At 43.9% G+C, this 22872-nt stretch overlaps 1 protein-coding gene across 6 annotated transcripts in view; it reads left to right on the top strand.

Moving 5' to 3' along the window:
- gabbr1b (gamma-aminobutyric acid (GABA) B receptor, 1b) overlaps positions 1-22872 on the top strand; it is a 146272-nt gene that overhangs the window by 106223 nt on the left and 17177 nt on the right. For all 6 annotated transcript variants that reach the window (XM_071499914.1, XM_071499911.1, XM_071499912.1 and 3 more), the window contains 4 exons: positions 6156-6401; positions 6498-6561; positions 14173-14250; positions 22344-22494. In XM_071499914.1, coding sequence (XP_071356015.1) covers positions 6156-6401; positions 6498-6561; positions 14173-14250; positions 22344-22494 — 539 coding nt within the window. The remainder of the gene's footprint in view (positions 1-6155; positions 6402-6497; positions 6562-14172; positions 14251-22343; positions 22495-22872) is intronic.

Genomic DNA, 22872 nt, shown 5'->3' on the forward strand with positions numbered 1-22872 from the left:
TTTATGCTGACGCTGCATTAAAGCTGTTATTGTTTTCTCTTCTGAAAGCACAGAACACTGTAGCTCTTACCTGGTTATCAAGAGGTTGAACTAACACTGCTACTCACACCAGGGACTTTCTGTCCTCAATTGGATCCAGAGCCTTCTAAGAACCAGACAGGAGAGCCAGCTGAGTTAGCAGATTGCGCAGCTATCCTATGAATCTTCTTTGATTTGCCTCAGGGGCGACACATCTATATAGAGTTGTATATAGATATAGAAACTTCCATATGTAGAGGGTGAAGGTTGTGTACCAGAAGCTGAGCTCAGTGGATCTGAAACAAAGACAATTTGGTTTGGTCACATGACTCAAGTTATACAGTCTCCATTTCGAGTGACTGAGGACAAACAAACACATGACGGAAGGGAAACACAGGAGGACACAGGGAAATAGGGTCAAAATGGGTGCAATCCTAACAGAAGCGTCTCCGGGGAAAGGAGAGTATTTCACATGACGAGGGACAGATTCCTGTCGTGAGCTCCTGGGCTTAGTAAAGCTGCTGAGGACAGTTACAGGGATTAAAATAACCACGGATCATCCCTTTGGGAGCAGGAATGTTTTCAACTCTCTGATCTGATGAGATGTCTCGTGTGAGTGTTTGACACTTTGTCCTCAGAGCGAGAAGCACAGTCCAGAAAGACCGTGTTCACCGTGTGGGGAGCATGACTGTGCTCAGTAAATCTGTTTCCAGTAGATTCTGGTACAAGAGCAAAATCTGCTCTGGCAGGTTGAACCTCTAGTTCCACCACAGTTCACTGCAGTTACAGCCCTGCTTGGTTGATGTGTATCTTCTGACAATATTGATATTTTCTGTGAGCTGTGGTTTGTAGAGTGACCAGACCCTTTTCTTCAGACTAAAGGCAGCATCCTGCAGACTGGCAGCACAGGTTGTTTTTCTATAGGCCTTTTGTCATAAATGATGATAGATGAGGGTTTTTAATAGCTCTAAATAATTAAACTGAGGAGCTTTTCAAAGGCTGTGCCCCGTGAGACAGTCTGAAATGAAGGTGATAATTGTCTTCACTTCAGGCGCAGGTGTCAGAGCTGACAGGCTGGGAACGGTGCGCTCACATGGTGGTTTGAGGAAAGTTTGGTGGAAGCAGGTAAAAGAGTTCCTGAAAGAGTGAGTCAGTGACTGTCCTCAGGTGCATGACGTTCAAGAAAGCATGAGCAGTCAGCGGCCTCGGTGAAGGCAAATAATATAGTATCAACAGTATCATAAAATATATAATGATGATGATGAGGGGGAGGAGGAGGAGGAGGATGACGATAATGTATATAATTGCATATGCACTCTAGTGCTAAGCTTCCTGTCATGAATTTAACTTGAAGTCAGTAACACTTTAATTCATTATCCATGTTGTTTCACCACTGGTAGTTGAGGCTCATAAGAGCCAATCAGGAGCCACCGTGGGCGTCTACATCCTCGTTTCCAAAGGTCTCTGTTTGTGTCCATCCAGACTACAACACAACCCTGGAGTTTTAGACTAAAACGGGTCCAGCAGCGTTTCTGAGAGTCTCTGTTTTAGGAGCTGAAGACTCTGGAGGAGAGTGGGTGGAGGAGGAAACAGAAGAAGAGATGAGTCTAAAGCTAAAACGTAGAGGAGCTGAGTTTAAAATTAAGATGTAGAAGAAGAGATGAGTTTAAAACTGAAATGTAAAAGAAGAGTAATGTAGCCTACGCAGAGTTAGTTATGAATGTCAGTGAAACATCCTTCATGTAAACTCCTCTGTGACTGTTCATTGCTCAAATATTTACTCTGGTGCTCGTTGTGTCCTCTGCAGCAGAATTACAGTGAAATGAGCCTGTGCACATGTGTTTAACCACTGCACAACTTTTCCCAAATGTCTTTTCATTTGTTTGTGTGTTTGTCAGAAACCTCTGTAACCATGGTCCCATTGAAGTGAATGGGGAATCCAAATCTACTATCAAATCCACTTATTGAATTGAATTAGGTTTAACAAGGTTTATCAGACACCAGAGCACACTGACTGTTGCTCACACATGTTTAACACAGTAATAAATGAGGAGGCTGTGTTTTTCACACTGTTAATTTTGGCCTTAAACCCTAAAGAGAAATTCACACTGATAACTGTTGCGTTTGCTCAGACATGGATGAAGCCTGTTAGACAGCAGTCAGTGCTGTGCAGGAGCTCCCAGTGAAGGAGCCCTGATAAAATCCAATCAACAATCAATAACCAGTGACGGTGTGGTGTAAAGGTTGTCACCCAGAGACACACTGCTGCACAGGGAGAGTGTCAGGGCCACACTCGTGGTCACAACAAAATGGATGCAACTAACAGTGAAGAAACCGACTGTCCTGTACCCCCACCCCCACAAAAGCCCACCATCGTGCATCAATACACAGCGTGACTGAAAATCCTTTCAAGGTCAGCTCAATTGTTTAACACCTCTAATTTGTGATGATTAATGCAATTGGGTGGCAGAACTTATGAGCCCATAATGAAGGTTCAGTGCAAATAGGCTGATGCATCATGGGAGCACGAAACAGCTTTTAGATTAAAGGGAAAAAAATAATTAATTTGACTTATGAAGGAAGACAGCGCAAAAGACTGATGGCTCCTGACGTCGCTATCCAGCAGCAGGCCCCTCTGAGTTGAAACCACCCAGAGCTGCATTGTTAGAAGAAGAAGAAGAAGACTTTGACATCATCTAAGGCTGAAGATGAGACTGGGCACAAAGGCCAAGGCAAAGAGTGAGGGTGAAGGGGTCAGTAACACAGGAACTAGGGGCAGGTGTGCAGCTTCAGTAGGTGGTGGGTGCAGAGGGATCAGGTGACTGGAGAAGAACAGGTACTGGACTGGTTAAGAAGAGAGGTCAGTAACAGGTGTTCCTAATAAAGTGCTCAGTGACAGGAAGCCTCTGGTGCTAATATGAATCATGACTCTCGTCTGTCAAAAGCAAAGGCAGTTTGCAAGTACCGTGATAGGACTGTTTGTTTCCTGCTTCTTTTAACTGTGACCACACTCTAACCTAAACCATGTGGGTCATATTTTTGAAGGTTCTGTAAGCAATCGTCACTGCCACTAGGTGTCGCACTCGACCACCAGCATCGCAGACCAAAACAAATCCTTTGTTGGCCACAACCGCCAAGTTACTTCCAGTTCTGAGTCAAGCTGGGGCCTTTGGCAGCTCGTAGGGTTCTCCATAAAGACAGACCAGGACTGGCTTCAGGGTCAGACTGGGGAAGAAATTAGGCCTTGGACTGATCCACTGGGACCGGCCGCACAAATGACAATGATGGAGCCAGTAATGACACTGATGGAGCAGGTAAAAACTGTAAAACTTTTTGGATGTTTTGACTGTCCATCAGTTGACTGGGATTTGAACTGGTTGTCCCCAGGTCCAGTCCTCCTGTGCTCTGGTCTCATTTCTTTATTTGTCGGAGCCTTTTTAGATGAAAACCCGGTTTCTTCTTTAGTGGAGGAAATTCTGGAAGGTCACTTTCACCTGAACGCTGTGTGCTGCGCTCGGAGCTCACCTGTGGGCGGAGCCTGTGTGTTTATAAGCATAGGGAGGACCAACAGTTTAACAGCAGGCACTAACATGCACTAATATGCACATGCTGCTGGACGGCTCAGATTACATCACACACTTCATTCTCTGCTCAGGCAGCATGACTCCACTATATCATTACATAGAAAATAGTTGATTGCTGCTGTGTTAACGTTTAAAATCTCATTTACAGAACCTTTAACCACACTGATGAAAGTTGCCCAACCTTAACAAAGCAGATGTTTTTAACCTATGATCAAACCCAAAGCAAATCGTTTGTTGTGCTTAAAGGCATCAGTATGCTAATTAGGGACCACTTTAACAAAAATATCAAAGTTACTCAGGATAGTCAATCAAACTTAATCAATTTGCTTATTGAGGCATATAAATCCGATCTGAACAGAAAAGTGGTTACTAAAATATCTTCAAGTCTGCAAGCAGCGAAAGGTCATTCCACATTGTATATCAAATCTAAATTGGAGAAGGAAGCAAATATTACTATTACAGATGAGGACTGGTTCATAATTTGTAAAACACATATGACTAAGTCAAGTTCAGATCAATGGCGAGAATATGATCAGGTTTTTCATCACCCCCAAAATAAAAAAGTTACAGAGTGGCAAACCAGAATAGGGTCACTGTTGGAGAGGTTGTGAGAACTGCTTAGCAGGTCACTCTCACATTTTCTGGGACCGTGCTGTAATTCGGCCGTACTGGCTGGGAGTAGTAGCAGAGATAAAATCAATAATTGGCTCTGAATTTGTTGTATTTAATGTATTTAAGCAAGATTCCATCTGAGCTTAGCTGTAGTGACAAATATCTTCTTCAAATTCTGCTTGTAGCCAGTAAAAAGGCCATAACTAGGAAATTAATGAGTAAAATATCTCCAACTATATTGGAGTGGATTGGCATTGTAAATGAGGTCTGCTTCATGGAGAGGTTGACTTTTGCACTGAAACTACATATGGACAAATTTGCTAATTATTGGATGAAATGGTGGAAACAACAGGAGTTTAACTGGACTTGTTATCACGTTACTATCTGGTAATCCCTCTAAATAATATTATTACAGACTGTTGGAAAGGCATAGAAAAGCTTGTCTGAGTCTTTTTTCCATTATTATGTACAATGTATTCACACCGGAGCACCCATGAGTCTTTGTTTCTCATTTGATTGGATTTACTTTAATTTATTTTGATTACCTCCTGTTTTTTCACTTAACTATGTTTTGCTTAACTATGTTTACTTGACTATGTGGTTTCATTGCTGAGTGTAACCTAAATCTGTGAGATACAACAGGGAAAGTTTGAAATCTGCGCCCAATAACTGGGTGTTTTGTGTTATGCTCATTTATTTAACTATTATATATTCTTTAGCTTGTCCCTCCCCCTAGAGATTGACAGAGCAACCCTAGACTTCTTGCTTTTTCACAATAAGTGTAAGTTAAAGAGGATTAGTATTTTTGGACCCAATTTATGTCTGTGCTTGTTGTTGTTTGTTTATGATTGTTTGTTCCAAAATTCATTTTTAAAAAGGTATGTACGTCAGTATGCTCCGAATTAAAAGCTTATCAGATGGTTACCAACGTGACTGTTATATGTGTTTGTCAGTCCAACAGGCAGTTAGACAGTCAGACAGGATGTAAACAAACCTCCAGGTCAAAGAAAAGCAGACCCCCCTGACACTGGACATCAATATAACGTCAGAAAGACGTTTGACTCTAACCACTCTAACGTTGGGCCAACGTAAAATTTTGGTCAGAAATGAAAATAAGGTTGATGTCAAAACCCAACATTCACTAACTGACATTGTGAAGTTTAGCTGATGTTTAGTAGAGGCTGGGTTTTGCTCACGACTATAATGTCAATATGTTTTTGTCATGATTACCTTCATGTGAGACATTTGGAAGACGTTGGATTTTGGTTACTGAACAACACAACTTAAAACTAACAAAATATCAACATCAGCTGTCATCAGTATTCTACTCAAATTAACGTTGGCATTAGACGTTGTCCTGACATTCAGTTTTGGTCACCCAACGTTTCAACCTACATTCAACCAAACACCAACATCTAATGATGTCGGTGGCCAGATTCATGCCTGCTGGGGAGGTTTTGTTGTAAACATGCATCACAGCTTCCTCTGACCCACCTGACCTGTCGGAGTGCGATCACTTCAGGTTTTACCTCCGAAGTGCTTTAGATGATGTGAAGAAACACTTTAACCATCTGACTGCTCATGTCTGCCACCTCATTGGGCCTGCAGTAGTTTTAGTGAGACTGCTGAGTACAATGTTACCATGATTGATAGAACTGATGGCTGAAGCCACAATAATAACACATACACTGCCAAAATAATAAAAAAAACAAAAGGAAAGTAAGTCAGTGAACAAATAATACCTACCTCAGCAGCATTTGAGATATTCATGAAGGTTCCCATTCAGTCTCAGGAAGAGGAACCGCTCACCTCTGATAGACCACTGCACCACAGTCAGAACTGTAAAAGTTCTGACTGATGTGCACGACACATTCAGACCAGCTGATCCAGATGTTCATCATCAGTGTGTAACCACCTCGCGTCATGTCCCTTCCTCCCCAGACCTCTCAGGAGTTTCTCGCCCAGCTGATGTCGAAACTTGGAGGCAAAAATCCAGAGGAGACGGGCGGTTTCCAGGAGGCCCCGCTGGCCTATGATGCTGTGTGGGCTCTGGCCCTGGCCCTCAACAAGACTGTGGGGCCCCTAAAGGCCAAGGGTCACCGGCTAGAAGATTTCAACTACAACAACCGGGATATCACAGCGGAGATTTACAGAGCTATGAACACCAGCTCCTTTGAAGGAGTCTCAGTAAGTGAAAAAGCCAGAGGAGCCAGAGAGGGGCCCTGTGTGAGGGATGGAGGGGGTAAAACGTCAAAACTCCATCTTACTTTCTTTTTCTTTCAGGGTCACGTTGTATTTGATGCTCAAGGTTCTCGAATGGCCTGGACTCTTATTGAACAGCTTCAAGGTAGGACACAAGGCAGTCAGCTGTGATCTGCACTGCTCTGATCCTTTCTATATTCTGACACCGTGTGAAGCATTTGCCATGAAAGGTTTTCAAACATAAGCTCAGGCTGAGTGTTTGTGAGGAGAAATAACACTGTTTTATATTTCATGTGGCCACAGATTTTTTTTTATTTTTTGGGGGGGCATAAGAAGTGTAGAAAAAAGGAGCTTCTGTATAAAAAGTTAACAGCTTCTTGAATATTTGATTGATAGTTGAAGGGTTTCAGAAAAGTCCCTGTGACATTGCAGCAGAGCACAGTCTATAAAGTCCCATGATCCTCGTTACCATTCCCTGGCATCGGTGTTGTGCAAAGACACATTATTGTAAAGTGACCCACAACAGAGAAATCCAGGAAGGTTGTTTTACTTGTAGAAATGCACCATGAATTAATCAACCTTTAAATCAGAAATTGAAGATTCACCAGAATCAGTGGTAAAACTGTCAACCACCTCAGCAGCCTCATTTATCCTCCTGCACATGCTATCAACAACACCACCTCCTCCACCTCCTCCACTGTCAGATTATTGTATCTTCCCACCTGACGGTCGACTCCAGACGTGTCTCAGCTGTGTTCGTGCCTTCATCACAACCTTCATATACAAACGGCTGATAGACAAACAGGGTTGCGAGAAAGTTAAAATAGTTGTAGAGGTCAGGCTGGTGGATGTGTAGTGTTTCTGACTTTCATGAAGGAGACCAAAGTCCACGTCCCATCATATGGTCAAAATGAAAATTTGTCTTTTACTAACACCAGACACTGTAGAGCAGTGGTTGGAAACTCAAACCAAAATTGGCCCAAGGCCAAACTTAGTTGTCGAGTGCTGATGTAGAGAGAAAAGAATTAAATATAAAAAACTGGCTCCAGCTAGTTGGACTTTGCTTTATATGACAACGGCTCATTCACAGCGAGGTAGCTAGTAATATCCAATCATATTCACTCAGGTGTACATCACTGACACTGTAACCTGACACTGTCATCAGAATCAGTTAGTCTACTGACTCTGTGGAAGTGTCTGTCTCAGGAAACAGAGTCTACAGCCACAGGAAAACAGCAGCCTACAATAATCACATTATTACTATCACCCCACAGGCCCACCAGCTCTCATTCTGGATGGTTGCATCACTGAGTCTTATCTGTAGTGGTGTGGGGCTGTGCCTGGCTGGCTGCCTTTTGATCACTGGGCCTGTGTTCTCCTATTCACTCTGTCTGTGCTCTGTGTTCCTCTGACAGCACTGAGATCTGTGACTTTTGGAGGCTCTCTGTGTTCTCAGGACTGATTAAAAATTTAGCTTGTTTTGCCAATTGTCTTTGTTGGTGCTGTCGACCCACAAGGGGAAGGTCAGCAATGAGCTGCGGTTTGTTTGATGGTAATTGGAGCTGTGGTGGCCCTGGGCAGTTCTTTGGTCGAGTCTGAGCTGAGAGGAAAGATAGACATGGAAATAAAATGCTCATTCAAGCCTCTTGTCAGCTTCTCAACATAAACATTAATTGGCTGTGGTAAACTCTGCAGTTCCACAGTTGTAGCAGTAAATACTCGTTGTAAGGCTTTGAACGGACAGGAAGTGGAGGAAGTGTGTGTTCATCTGCTGCTGTTCGTCTCTGTGGGGAGAGGATCTGGACCCAGGGGGTTCATGGGGCTGCAGGGGACACCACAAGAACAGTGACTGGTCCAGCTGATCTAGTGGTAGTGTTAGTGTTTGTGGAAGTGTTTGTGGTAGTTGTAGTGTTTGTGGTAGTGTTGACAGTTACAAGCATCAATAGTAATGAACCTGAGAGCAGAGCGGTAGACGGCATCAAGGGACTACAACTGACAATGCAACAGGAAGCAGGATTTACTCCTAAATAAAAAGCCAATCATTTGCTTTAATGTACTCACCAGATTTGATATATGATTCTTAAACTTCAATCCAAGTGCCAAGTTATTTGTACAGCCTGACTTTTTCAATATTGGAGCCACTTTTAGTGGCGATGATGAGATAATTCAAATCAATATTTTTGGCCCTAGAGAAAAGCATAAATTGAGATCTGTCTGCATTTAAAACTAACTTACCTTATGGTTATTGAAACAACTTCTGAATCGGTACAACAGAGCTGGAGAGATTCTAGAGCAGACTGTCCAGTATCCCTGTGCAACACACAACAGTCATAGTAAAACATGGTGGAACCAGCTTCATCAAAACCAGTATTATTACAATTATAATTAATGATCAACTGGATCATTCATGGCAATCAGAATAAAATGTAAATGTCATTTTGATTGCACTGTGCTCGTTCATCAGCCTACAAAAACACAGGCAGCTGTAACTAGGTTATCATCTTACAGTTATGTAATATATTACCTCTGTATGAGTCTGTTTGAACTGATTCTGATTCACAGGTGTACAATCAAAATTGCTCGGTGCACACATGTCATTAATCCAGTGGTAGTTTTTTGTGTGCAGAGTAAGAACATTTCTACACACATCTTAGTGAATGAGGGCCAGTGTTCTGAAGGTAGAAGTGGACGCTGACTGCGTCAGGGCTCTGACTGCTTCAGGGTTGATGCAGGTATGTGTGCTATGGCGGAGCAATGTGGAGAAAAAGACAGAGGGTGAACAAGCGAGGAGGAGAGAAGGAGGAAAGCTGAGAGGGAGCGTGTTAGAAGGAGAGAGGACCTGCAGGGCAGTGACAGCAGCTCTGAGGAAATGCTGCTGCAAAACAACCTCTGCAAAAGTGAACAAGCGCCATATGAATGAAGATTTGTCTTTGATGTGTGACATTTAGCATGATGACAACTTCCTGCACACAGGAACTTATTCTTACCTATGTCTAAACCACGTGATGTTGCGTCCATTCAATGTATGTTTAATTTCCTTGAATGACAGGTTTTCAGATCTGAGAGATTTCAGACTTGTAATAATTATGACGTGGATATTGTTGCAAAAATCCGGTGTTGTGATCAACCTGAAGAGTGAGGCAGTGGCTCAGAGGGAGCAGAGAGGCATTGGGATGTGCAGAGGCAGAACTGTTAAAAAAACATGATGACTTTATTGGTTGGATTTTTATGTTAGAGCAGCATGAGCTCACCACTGAGGACAGACTGTTTTCCGGGAAGTTGTGGTTTCACTTCCTGTATTATTGAAGAGGCAACGGCTCTTTACAGAAACCCAGCATCAGAGTCTGTGCACGCTACAACCAATTCAATGGACAGCAAACGGCTGAAATCTGCAAATTATTGGCAACGCTGTCAACTTACATAAAAAACATGTCATTGTACAGTATGCTTCCTCTTAAGTGGCATTTACCTCTGCAAGAACATGTATAATTATCACATTTTAAATCTCCAGGAACAATAAACAACAGTCTGATATATTTAAAATGTCCAAATATAGAAACAGGGATGAAACAAAGGGAAACTGTCTGAACACTGATCAATGTCAGATTCAGTCAAAAAGGAAAAGAAAAGGTAACACTGTGACACCGTTTCAGCTAATGTATTATTATTAGTAGTAGTAGTAGTAGTAGTAGTAGTAGTAGTAGTAGTAGTAGTAGTAGTAGTTTTCGTTCTTGCAGTGAAGTTCTTTTACTTTGGTCTTTTGGTAAAGACACACACACCCTGCTGTGTTCTCCTGGATCTGAATCCTGCAGTAGACATGTGTGGAGAACGTTCTTCCCATTTGTCTTAACGAGACTGAACTTGTCCTTAAAGCGTCCACTTTCCTCCTCGGGGTAGACGGACATCATTAGAATCCTTCTGACATCAGGAGAACCACACCACCTCTTCACATCCCGCCACGGTGCTGTGACTGGGACACCTGAGTGGAACAGCAGTAATGTTGTTAGTTGCAGCTGTTTTTCAGTCAGAAGGACTGATGTGAGGCTGGGAACCTGAAGCCAAGTCTCTTCAGAGACGGGAAACTGGTTCATGTCAGAGTCTGGTTTCATGCATCAAACCTCCTCATTACCCCTGTACTTCTGAGCAATGCTTTGCATATTGAGCAGACTGCAGCTTTGTGAGCTCTTCATCAGCAAAACAAGTCAGAAGGAGTCAGTGAACCTCTGAAGGACCTGGTTACTGTATCAGCTGCTCATAAATCTGATCTGATCTTCATCTCACTCACAGATGTAGACGAACACGGGGTCTCTGAGCTGACGTCACACACACAGTTATAATCTCTGTGTGTTTGTTGAACTCAGTCATTAAACAGTCAGTGAAGCTTGGATCTACTAACTGTTGAACCTGAAACCAGCTCTTCAGTAGCTGCTAATCAGACCTGCACCTGGTTCAGGTCTGAGGTCTGGACCAGTCTTCTTATAGAGCTTCTTCCTCTCAGACAGAGTCTCAGGATGTCTGGTCTCAGTCCACAGCAGCTCTACTGGAGCCAGGTCTGGGCTCTGACTGGACCACTCCAGAAGGTGGATTTACTCTGATGTTTAGGATCACTGTCCTGCTGTATCAGCAGCTTCTCCTGAGCTTCAGCAGGTGGACAGACACCCTGACATGATCCTGAAGAGACCTTGATAAACCATGATGTGGGGCTGTCCAGGTCCAGATCCTGATGCTCCCTCCACCTGCTCCACCTGTGAGGGGAGGTTTTCATGTTGGTCTGCAGAGACCTGTGTACACCACACATAGAGCTGCATGTTCTTCACACATGTGATCGAGAAGCTCGAGGGGCTGACCACAACTTTTGCCTGATGTAAAACCAGAAGAGGCGAGTAGAGCGGCGTGGAGCTGGTGTTATGCAGAGGGAGGGGCCTGTTAGTCCTGTTAGTCGATTGCAGGAATCAGCCATCGTGATTTCCTGATAATTAGCGGTGCAGCCCAGTGGGTGGTGGTTTGATGCCCCGCCCCCCTCAGTGCCTCCCTGTGCTACTGCATTGGGATATAAAGTGTTATTACAGGAAACCACAGGAATGTGCTACAGCTGATGACGGGACAGTTTCTCACATGGGTATATTTTCATTTAAACAGGCTTCCCTCCCTCTGGCTCTCACGTCATTTCTGAAATATCTCATAGAGCATACTGGTTCCTGGAGTGGAAGGACAGGGACCCAGGGCGTCTGTCCATCACGATTTCTCAGAGGAAAAAAAAAGGCATGAATGTCAAAGTGACATTTGTATTTGAAGTAAACCAAAGCTTCATAAGTGTCGGCACAACTGGAGTCTGTGTCTCTGCACCAGGGAAGCTGGTAAACTGTGAAAATGACCAGTGTCACAGAGAGCTTCACACAATGTAAATGAAAACATCCAGTGACAAAAGTATATGGATAGATACCTCAATGAAAGACAAGCACAGATTATTAAAAGAAAAAACATATCAACCAGGGCAGGAAGCATCAGTAAGATGCCTCTGAGAACAACTGTCTGTGTGTTCACATGCACTGCAGTAACCTGGTCACTGTCAGTCTGTGTATACATGCAGCAGGTCTGTTACCACCTTTCTTCTCTGCCCCTGACTCATTTTGTAAACGTGGCTCCCTGAGTTCACCTGAAGACCCACCAGGGTCTGTGAGCAGCCTGGTGTGAGCAGCCTGGTGTGGGCGGGGCCACAGAGGAGGAGAGAAACAGCCATATCCACATCACTACATTTTCATTTTTAAACGTTTTCTCTTTATCTAGATGCGCTTTTAGCTCCATATCAGAAGTTATCTCCATCCACACTAACACACCTGAAAACACAGATCATATGACCATTTGTGTGCACTGAGCATGTGCGAGCCGGTGTAAACAGGAAGCAGGTTGTCTCCTCTCAGTTGGTTAGTTCCAGTAAATCCTCTGAAGGAGGAACAGCAAAGACAGTTGTAGAGTTAAAATCCAGAACTGAACTGAACAACAGCTGCTGCAAAAACAACAAGGTCAGCAACACTTTAATTCATAGTAGTTGGAGCCACCGTGGGTGTCTACATCATCGTTTCCAAAGGTCTCTGTCCGTCCAGACTACAACACAACCCTGGAGTTTTAGACTAACACGGGTCCAGCAGCGTTTCTGAGAGTCTCTGTTTTAGAGGCTGAAGACTCTGGAGGAGAGTGGATGGTGGAGGAAACGGAGAAGAAGAGATGAGTTTAAAAGTAAAACATAGAGGAAGAGATGAACAGAGAAGAAGAGACGAGTTTAAAACTGAAACGAGTCATTGTGGGCGGAGCCTATGAGACATCCAGACACTGATCTCATTAATACAACTGTGAGAAGCAGACAGATTTAAAGGTTCACATCATCAGCGTAGCAACGATTACAGACACAGCCATCCAGGTAGAGAGAGAATCAGACTCTTGACCTATAAATACTATCTTGATATTCTCTAATCTATATCAGGACACGTGATATACATCTGGATATTTTTATTTTCTCTTCTAAAGTTCTTCATAAATGTCTAATTTAATCCTTTGATATGTTTAAACACTCTTGTTTACTGTTTATTCATTAGTGGTTTCTGTTGGAAACACTTCTTTATATCGCCCTCCTGTAACTGGACCCTGAGTAGTTAACAACAGAGCTGGAGTCAGTTAGCCTACCTTAGCATAAAAGCTGGAAGCAAGTGGAAACAGTCTGGTTCCGTCTCAAGAGTCAGTACCACAAAGTTCTGAAATGGTAAATGTCTAAAGACACTTTGATCTGTACAAGTGTGTCAGTGGTTCTCAAAGTGGGCTTCGGAGACCCCCAGGAGTCCTTAAGGGGGTTCCTGGGGAAAAGGGGAAGGATTCATTTTCACCTTATTTCCATCCATAACTAACACTGAAAGAGTGTTTAACTGTTCTGGGCAGGGACGGGGTCTGTGGTCTAATTGTGTCAGTTTAGGCTCCTTGATGTGAAAAAGTTTGAGAACCACTAATATAGGGTTGGATGATCTGATGGTCTTTTACATACATATCTTATATATCTCATATGTAGAACAAGAACCACCGTCACCAGCTGCAGTCCAAGACAGTGGAGTTGTAGTCCATCTGCTGGACAAGAGACCTGCACAGGCAGGACGACAGGAAGCAGGATGAGCCGGGGCTAGCTGGTTAGCAGCAAATGAAGTTTCAGACACTTACATATATCACCTCATGAATAAATACCAGCGCTGTTCAAATAAAAACTGAACTAAGCTAAAAGCATGATTGGTTGTGACATGATTCGTAAACAGATGCATTGTGGGTGAAGAGTATCAGTGAGCAGACAAACAACAGATCTGTGATCATTTCTAGCTCGGTATGCAGTAAAATGAATTTGTCTTTTTATTTGTGTACTTTATGTTCATGGTTGTGTCAAATCAAATTAACTAATAAATAAATCAACTTCAATTTGGGAATTTCACAATAAAATCAGAGCAGAAACAGGATGCAGATCGTGGATTGTGACTCTACTCAAAAAGATTGTCATTGGTCAGATCGCCCATCACTGCACTGACGTAGATCATCAGTCTGACCAGATGTTCACTGACAACTTCACCTACGTGACACTTTTGATCTTCCTGACTATGTTCACGTTTCAGATGGTGTTAGGGTCGGACACACAACCTCGTCGAACATTCATTAGAGTCCAGAGTGACCCTCTCTCTCTCTCTCTCTCTCTCTCTCTCTCTCTCTGTCTCCCTCTCTCTCTCAGGCGGGAGCTATAAGAAGATTGGATACTACGACAGCACTAAAGGCAATCTGTCCTGGTATGGGAATGACAAGTGGATAGGTGAGGCACATTCATCTTCCTCATCCTCTTTATTTTTCTCTTCATCACTGTCTCCTTCTACCTTCTAATCTCCTGTTTTCTCTGATCCTCTCTCCGTCTAATTCCTCCCTCCTTCCTCCTTCAATGCCCTCTATCTCTCTCTCTCTCTCTCTTTCTCTCTCTCCCTCCCACTCTCTTCATACGAGTTTGTTCATCAATCAGTCTGTCTGGTTTTATTTAGCATGTGGGAGCAGCGACGCCTCTGCTAACTTCTCACAGCTCAGCAGACATGTGAGTGATGCAGCAGTGAGCGGAGCCGCGGTAAAGCTCTGTAACGGGCCGATGAGCTGCAGCAACAGTTTCATTCCATTTGCTAATTGAACAAGAGAACCGGTTCAAAGCCACGACAGCAGCGCAGTAAACGGAAGATGCTGGTTGACAGTCTAAACAAAACAGGAGAAAGCAATCAGGGTGTCGGCGTAATGGGACCGCGCCCCATGAACTTGACTGTGAGGAATGAAATTGTGTTCCCTAATCAGTACACAGGGGAGCTCGGTGTGCGTCTTTATCGGCACTGCCTCCCCGAGCACTGACGAGATGCAGATCTGACTCTGGATAACACTCTGGAAGATGGGAGGATGGTCAAATGGGAATCGATGTGGTGGTGTTTGCTTGTTTGCTCGACTGTCTGTCAGTTAAAAGAAGAGAGTAGTGAGTGTTACGGGACGCTGTTGTTACACTGATGCCACATGACATTGTCTGAATGTGAGCTTTAATTTGAGGATGGACAGAGATAATACATGAACTATCAGCTGATACTGAGAAAAGATCTGATACCATTGCATTAAAAACTTAAAATTAACTGCTGTACACTACCAACCCTGCGTATATGATGATATATATGATATATATTGAATTGTATATATCTATGTATAAGATATATCAACATATAAATATTAAAAAAACATATTAAAATATTAGAGATAAAACCTAGTAGAAATTGGAACAATTTCATAAATTGACATATATGTCAATGTCATGTATGTATCTTATTTTGTAGACGTGTTGCAAAAATATACTGTATATCCATCCTGAAGCTCATTATATGTTGATAATATATACAGTAGGTTCCAAGAGTCTGACCACTCTCCCAGAATGAAAAGAGACATGTTTAAAATGAATGAGAAGAAAATAAAACATAATTAAAATGTACATGCATTTTTATCTGAACTTAGTTTTAATAAACATAGTGTATATATAAATTGAATATATATTGTCAACATATTATTTATATAAAACCCTACATACTGAACATGTTGCCTCTTCACTGTTGGGACCTCCAGTGTAACATGTTGTTGGTTTTGCTAACGGCTAACTCAAATGAATTCTTCTTTGCTGCTCTATAACAGTAGTTGCCAGTGGCCGCAGAGCACAACTTCCTGTGTAGACTCCTGTTTCAGAGCAGTGAAGAAGAACTGATTTCCAGAAAAACTGCTGTTTTACCCTGTTGTGAAACAATATAAAGTTTATTTCCATGATATCAGATCAGTGCACAGATTCTTGCACTCGCTGATATTTCACATTCTAGCATGGACACTAACTAACTCTTCTGATCATGAGCAGTATACATGCTGTCTGCTAGTTATTTTACAAATCATGTAGTGTGTCCTGCACTCTACATAGCCAGGACTTTCTGCTGATTTGAGTACAGTGTGAAAATCAACTCAGTGATTTCAACTTAACATAGGTAGTGTGGGTAGACGTCCCTCTCGTCTGCTGTCACTGTGAAGATGGAAGCGCAGATACGATGCTGGCTGTGGGCCAGAACGGAGTCTGTGTAACCAGACTGACAGACAGAAGGTCATCCCAGTGGCCTCTGGCTCTGGTATGACAACACCTGAAGGAGGGCTGCAGGACGCGGCAGCCTCCTGTGGTTTTGGTGTGCGACCCTGCGGCTGTGCTGCCTCCAGCGAGGCTGCCGGGGACCATCTGGCCTGGTGTTTGGAAGTCAGCAGATGCTTTCAGACAGTGGACAAGCTGAGTTATACTGTAGTTGAATGTGTGTGACAGCCAGATGTCCTCCCTGCGTCCTTCCTGCTGGTGTCCTGACAGAATGAGGCCTCCACCAGGAGATCAGGACTTGTTTGTGGATTGGTTGCTACATGCTGCTGTGTCACAGCTCTGCGTTCAGTTCAAGACATATTAGTTCCTCCATCTTATCTTGTCTCTACAGTCTCTACTTCCCCTCTTCTTCTTCCTCACTCTTCCTCTTTAACTTCTCATCTCCTCTCTCCGTCTCTCTCACTTTTTTCCCCCCTCTCTTTATTCACAATCTCATCCCTGCTGCTCCCTCATTCTTTTGGTCTCCTTGACAACCATTGCTGCATCACTGCCTCTCTCTCTCATATTGCCGTGGTAACCATTATGGGGCCAGTCGCCATGGTAACATACTGTCCCGATTCCACCATCAAGGGCAGGGAGAGGTATTAGTGTTGGAGAACACATTTTCCCAAAGGACACTCGCTTACACACACACACACGCGCGCACACACACACACATACATGCGTATACCTTGTATATGCCTTCAGCAAACACTTACACCCACTCACATGCACAGTATTGAATCTATGAGTTATGGTTGTGGCTCTGTACGTTTCCACAGACGTTACAGTTGTAAACGAGCTGAGAAAGAAGGAAACAGAGGTGAAATCACATCACCCTTAAAAATCTACATGACTGGAGAGTGGTCACACCTTTGTTACCTGAGCTGCTGCAGAAATGATGTTGTTGTCTTTCAAGGAAACAGGAAAAAGAGTCTGCAGTCGCTCGGGCACAGCTGTGTTTTGAATCGAAGGCTAACATCTGCATGCTAACAAGCTCACAATGACAACGTGAACATGCTGAGCTTCACAATGTTAGTTCAGCTTGTTGGATAAAAGAAATTTTGACTTGATGACGAAAAAGTCAGAGCATCACTGAAGTGATTACAGTTCACCCTGAGAGGACGTGATTGTCTGAGACCTCCAGACATTTTCACTAAAGTCTCAGCCTCATGGTGGCGCTGGAGGAAGAGTCAGGGCGTCCCCAGTCATTCGGTTCATTGTTTGGGCAGCGTGGATACAGTATCTGTACCTGATTCCATGCCAGCCTATCCAGTCTGGATAGACTGACCACCAGCATGGATGGAAATGAGTCATTTGGACAATGCACATCGGCCTCAGCACACTGAAAAGATGTACACTCGTGACACTTTGCTACTCTTAGTTTGATGTTTTGACTGTCCTCTTATGATGCAGACACTTCTACATATTTACTCACTACTGGCCAGACTGCCAGGAAATTTAGTAGCATTATTTGTGGCCAGCTTCATCGTTGTCTTTACAGTACAAGAGGTTATAATCTGTCCTCTGAGCAGCCATGTCATCAGGGCAGACTGGAGGCTTTCAGTGAGTCGCTATAGGAAAGTGATGAGACTTAGCTGATTCAGCTAGTTGAGCAGCTAAAGTGTGACTTAACGTTGGTGTTTGTCTCCACCTCTGGAGACAGATGTTGGTGAGTGAAGGAATGAGGTTTGATGGTGAACTCACATTTCTTCTAGACTGGTGAGTAAACAGCTGTTAATGCTAACATTAGCAAAACATGCAAATCCTCCTTTAGTGACCTTTCCCCCATTATATACACAGGTCAAAATGTCCTGGATGTGAAAAAACGGTAGTGACCAGTACGAACTGTTTACACAGTCACCTGTCATTTAAAGAGCCTCTGATGAAGATCAGCTAACTGGCTAAATACACCTTAGACCTTGTCGGTACCGAGAGCCAGAGTTAGCATGGGCGCAACCACTAACACTGTGTCAGCCACTGCTGGTTACAAGCTAAGAGACAACATAAACAATTAAAAGATGCTAACTATGCTAACCTCTCTGATACATCTGTAATAATGTGGATGTGGCCTCAGTGAGGAAGAAAGAGTAGATGAGCTTCAGACCCAGTTTCTGAATTATTATTTTTTTTTCACTTTTTATGAGTAAAAACCACATTAAACAAAATATGAATCATAGCAGAGGATTTTTACAGAGGAACTTTAATGTGAAAGTCTCTGGTTCACAGGGACAGACAGTCCTCACCCCATGAATGCATGAATTCATGTAACTGTGCGTCCTCAAATGTAATATGACGTCACTATTTCTGATGTAATCTACAGAAAAACAATAGTCTTACACTCGGGCCGATACCATAGTTAGCATTTACTAACAGCTCAATAAAACTAATGCTACAGAGTGACTGTAATGAGGTGATGATAACAGGAAGTGTGATGGTGAAGGATCATTTTTATCCACCCTCTCTTCATCTTCCTCACAGTGGTGTGTGTTGTGAACCCTGAATATGACGTGAATCAGAAATAGCTGCTGTGTGAATAACAAACAGGGAGCGTTTGATGTAAGACTCTCAAAGTCGTCCTCTGAAGTGTGACACGTACGATCCTCAGCTGCACATGAGCCAGCAGCCTCCACAGCAACACATCTGTTACTATTCTGACCTTAAGACTCCATGGCAACATGGCTGTTATTAACATCTCATTCAAACACGCCAAGCTCACAGATCTCTTGCTGCATCGCCTCAGGCTCCTCTGTCACTGCTCCAGCTTCAGCTTAAGTAGGCACACACTCCTGTTCTCACACACACAGAGCCCCCGTCCTCAATGACATGTAAATTTAATGGAGGCCAAATCTCCTTAAATTCCTGCTCCAGTTTAGGAGAGTAGCTGAGTGTCTGTGGTGACAGATCAGCCACAGCTGCCTGCTACCTGCCGATACGTGTGGATATAACAGGACGAGTCTCCGCTCCACCTGCTGCTCCAGTCACAGTTTCAGTGGACAGGTTCGCCGTGCGTGGGAGGATTTCAGGCTGTTTCCCATGGGGGGGGGCTACGAGCAGCAGAACGTGGAAAGCTGTGTGTACGATAATGGTGACACCGTTTTGGCCTTCACACCAGTCTGTCACCATGGTCTATCATACAACACAGCTGATGTCACAGGAGTCTATAATTTAGCACTGTGCACAGTCAGACTCAGAGTGGACAGTAGAGACATCCTCTTTTTCTCCACCCCCGCCTCTGCCAACACGTCAACACCTGGAGCCATAAAACTGCAGATTCATGAAACTATGTGTTTGCACGAAACCCACAAACATTCACACACATTCTTGTCATCAGAATTATAAAGTCGCGCTGCGTTCACATGATTCTGTTTTATTAATCTCACTCATCACGAAACCGGACCCACGTGCACGAGCCTCATTTCCACTCCCACAGTTATCCATAAATGGATGAAGACTCTCCTTTAACCCATCAGTCTGCAGACAACAACACTGTCTGAGCCATGAGTTGTCAGACACACAAAAGCACAACAACACAGAAAAACAACTTCACTGACTGTCGGTGGATCACAGACAGGAGCTGATCAGTGAACTTTAGTTCAATAACTGTAAAGTCCTCTGACCTTCATCTTTCAGGACCAGAGTCTTCATCAGCCTCAAACTGAGACTACAAATATTAAAAGAGTCTGGAAACACTTCACACAGTGACTCACAATAAATAATGAGGACATCATATTTATATAAGTTCTCTGTTTAGTTTGATGTTAAAATGTGTGTCTGCCCTTTATTTTCACTTCACTGTATCATGTGATCCCAGAAGAGTGATGAGGTGATCACAGTCTCACAGTCTGTCTTCAGTGCAACCCGACTGGTGTCAGGGTGCTCAGAGATCTGGGGGTGTTACTCCTGTAGCAGCTAATGTATCCTGGAGGGACACTACACTCCACACCCCCAGGTTGTCTTTCATTCTCAGACCTGTAGTCTCCAGCCCCAGCAGCACTGTGAGCCACAAGACAACACCAACAGGTCTGAGTCCTGCAGCAGCACAACCCCCCAACACCACACACACAGGGGCACTCTTCATTCACAGGACGCAGCTCAGAGAAATGTCACCTCGAAGTTATTTCAGTCACAGCGAATGTCTCTGACTGTGTCCTGGCTGCTCTAACACACTGACTCTGGTGTGTCTGTGTGTGACACACGGTGTTGAAACATTACATTTGTCTGCTTGTATATTTGTGGCGTGAGATGAAGAGCAGATCAGATTTAAGAGGTCACCGGTGGGTTAATGCAGTGTGTTTGTCAGCGAGGCAGGAGACACACTGAATCGTGTTGTCCAACAAACAGGACGGAGGGAACCTCCGCTGAGTCTGAGTCAGTGGATGTAGACTGTGAGTGTAAACCTGCCACTGGCCGGTATCTGTCTGTTACATCTAAAGGACTACAGGAAACACCAAAACCTTCCAGCTGCAGCCTACACCGATTCGGGCCGTGCAGTCACACAGCGGACATTCAGTTTGTACGTGCAGTGTGGGGAAGCGTGTCTTCTGACCGGTGCTGTAAATCTTTCAGACATTTTGATGAGCTCACCACCTACACACGTTCCACCAAATCAAATTCCTACCTTACACTGTTTTGCACCGTAGCTGCGTGCTGTGCTCAGCGGCACCAACACGACTGTGATCGAGCAGAATGATAATGGCTGCAGCCGTTCTGCTGCGCTGATAGGTCTGGCTATGTAAGATGAGGAAGCATGTGGTCCTGACAGCCCCTGACTGCTCAGGATCCCAGTTCCACAGCCTTTGGTCGAGCTCTCAGATCTGACTCCCTCCAGCTGCCTGCTGACCTGCCACCACCACAAACTAACCACCACAGACCACAGCTACATGGATGCAACCTGCCAAGGGACTGCGGAGCTTCAGCTGACGTCTGTCCCAAGCTCGGCTGGTTGTGCAGAACACCATTAGCATCAGAGCGGAGGGCGAGTGATGGACGTCCATGTGTGAAGGCTACCTCTGCTCTCAATATCCTCAGATTTCATGTTTTCCTCTAAACAGAAGATGAAGTAATGATGAATAAGGATGAAAAGACTAAAACCCCAGTGCAGTTTATATAATTCAGCTGTATGTGTCTTGATGTGTATGTTTTTGTGCAGACTTCTTTGTGCAGCTCTGCAGAGGGTCAAGTCAAAGCTCAGTGCAGACCCTGTAGGATTCTTAGAAAGGAGTTCTGAGAATAAACGAGCATAAACATTCGCACATGCCACAATTTCTGTTTCAATTTATCTACTTTTAAGTTGATGAAATTAAAAAAGTAAGAGAGCATTAGATTTTAATGTCTGTCTGCCTCTTAATATGGGATTTACTCAAACTATACCACTGTATATGCCCCTCTTTAACAGCCTTGTAGCAGCGACTGCTCTGTTTGTGTTTAGCATGCATTCACTCTGTAATACACTATAATTTACTCCTGCGTACGCCGGCTATTATTTGCCTTAATTGCTTTGGGCAGGTTCATATTTATGAAACTGCGACGTGCAGACTAATTGATTAATTGATCAGCATGTGCTGAGGGTGGCTTGTTTTTGTTACGTATATGTGCTCAGTATCAGACGAGATCGTTTCCATTAGAGATGAAGAGAAGCCTGAGATTTAGCGGCGTACTCTGCTCACCGCAATCAGGGGGGAACCTAGACTCTGGGGGCCACAGGCAAAGAGACACACTGAGGCCCCTCTTTGCCTGTGTTCCTCTCCTAACAGTGTGTCTCTGTCTGCAACATGTACAATAACCGTTGCACCAGTTGCATTATGGTTATATTTAAGTCACGTCGATATGTAGCAGAGTCATGATCCTGCTGTTAGCTGAGCAGCTACCAACCCACTGTGGAGAGGCCGACCCAGGGACATAGAGCTCTCCGTGCTCTGGTGTAAAAGACAAGTGCTCCTTTTGCTGATGGAGATTTTCAGAGTGAAGAGGTCATCTCTGTACGTCCCAAAGAGAAATCTAAAGGTTGACAGAAGTACCTCAGTGAGATGAGAAAAGTAGTGTCGGTTGCAAGGTAACAGACATAAAAGTTGACAACCTGAGATAAGACAGGACTAAAGTTACCAAGTCCTCCCTTCCTGTCTTAACTTCTGCTCTATAAATGTTTTTCACCGTGGAATGATTTGTCCTCCTGTGCAAGTTCACGTGGTTTCGTCAGATCCTGCTCAGCTTCATCACCCTCTGCTTTCTAGGCCCGGGGCCCCCTGCAGACCAAACGGTGGTTATCGAGGAGTTTCGATACCTGTCCCAGAAGCTCTTTGTGTCCGTGTCTGTCTTTGCTGGGTTGGGAATCCTGCTGGGAATCATCTGCCTCACCTTCAACATCTACAACAGCAACGTCAGGTACAGAAGCTCATCTGTACTAATCAGTATTCTTATATGATCAATGGCTCAATCACTATATGGATATGGATGCTATTGTGATCAGTGGACTATCAGACAGCTGAATCCAGACTGACTGTGGTCTGGACTCCTGACAGACTGAATGTGACGGCAGGAAGATGACAGTGAGGGGTGTGTGTGTGCATGTGTGTGTCTATTGTAACACAGTACCTTTTTTTCATTGTGACCCTGAATTCTTTAAAGCTTTTTTTGTTCATATCAGTTGAAGTGTTCGGGATGAGAGCAGATGAAGTGTCAGTGATTGAGGTGTTCACTGTGAGCAGTTCAAGTGTGAGTCCTGAAAGTTTGACCCGTTTTGGTTGAAGAATAAACTGAGCT

This window comes from Trachinotus anak, unplaced genomic scaffold (assembly GCF_046630095.1).
Source record: "Trachinotus anak isolate AG129_WGS33_773 ecotype Australia unplaced genomic scaffold, CSIRO_AGI_Tana_v1 ptg000016l, whole genome shotgun sequence".
NCBI classification, from domain to species: domain Eukaryota; kingdom Metazoa; phylum Chordata; class Actinopteri; order Carangiformes; family Carangidae; genus Trachinotus; species Trachinotus anak.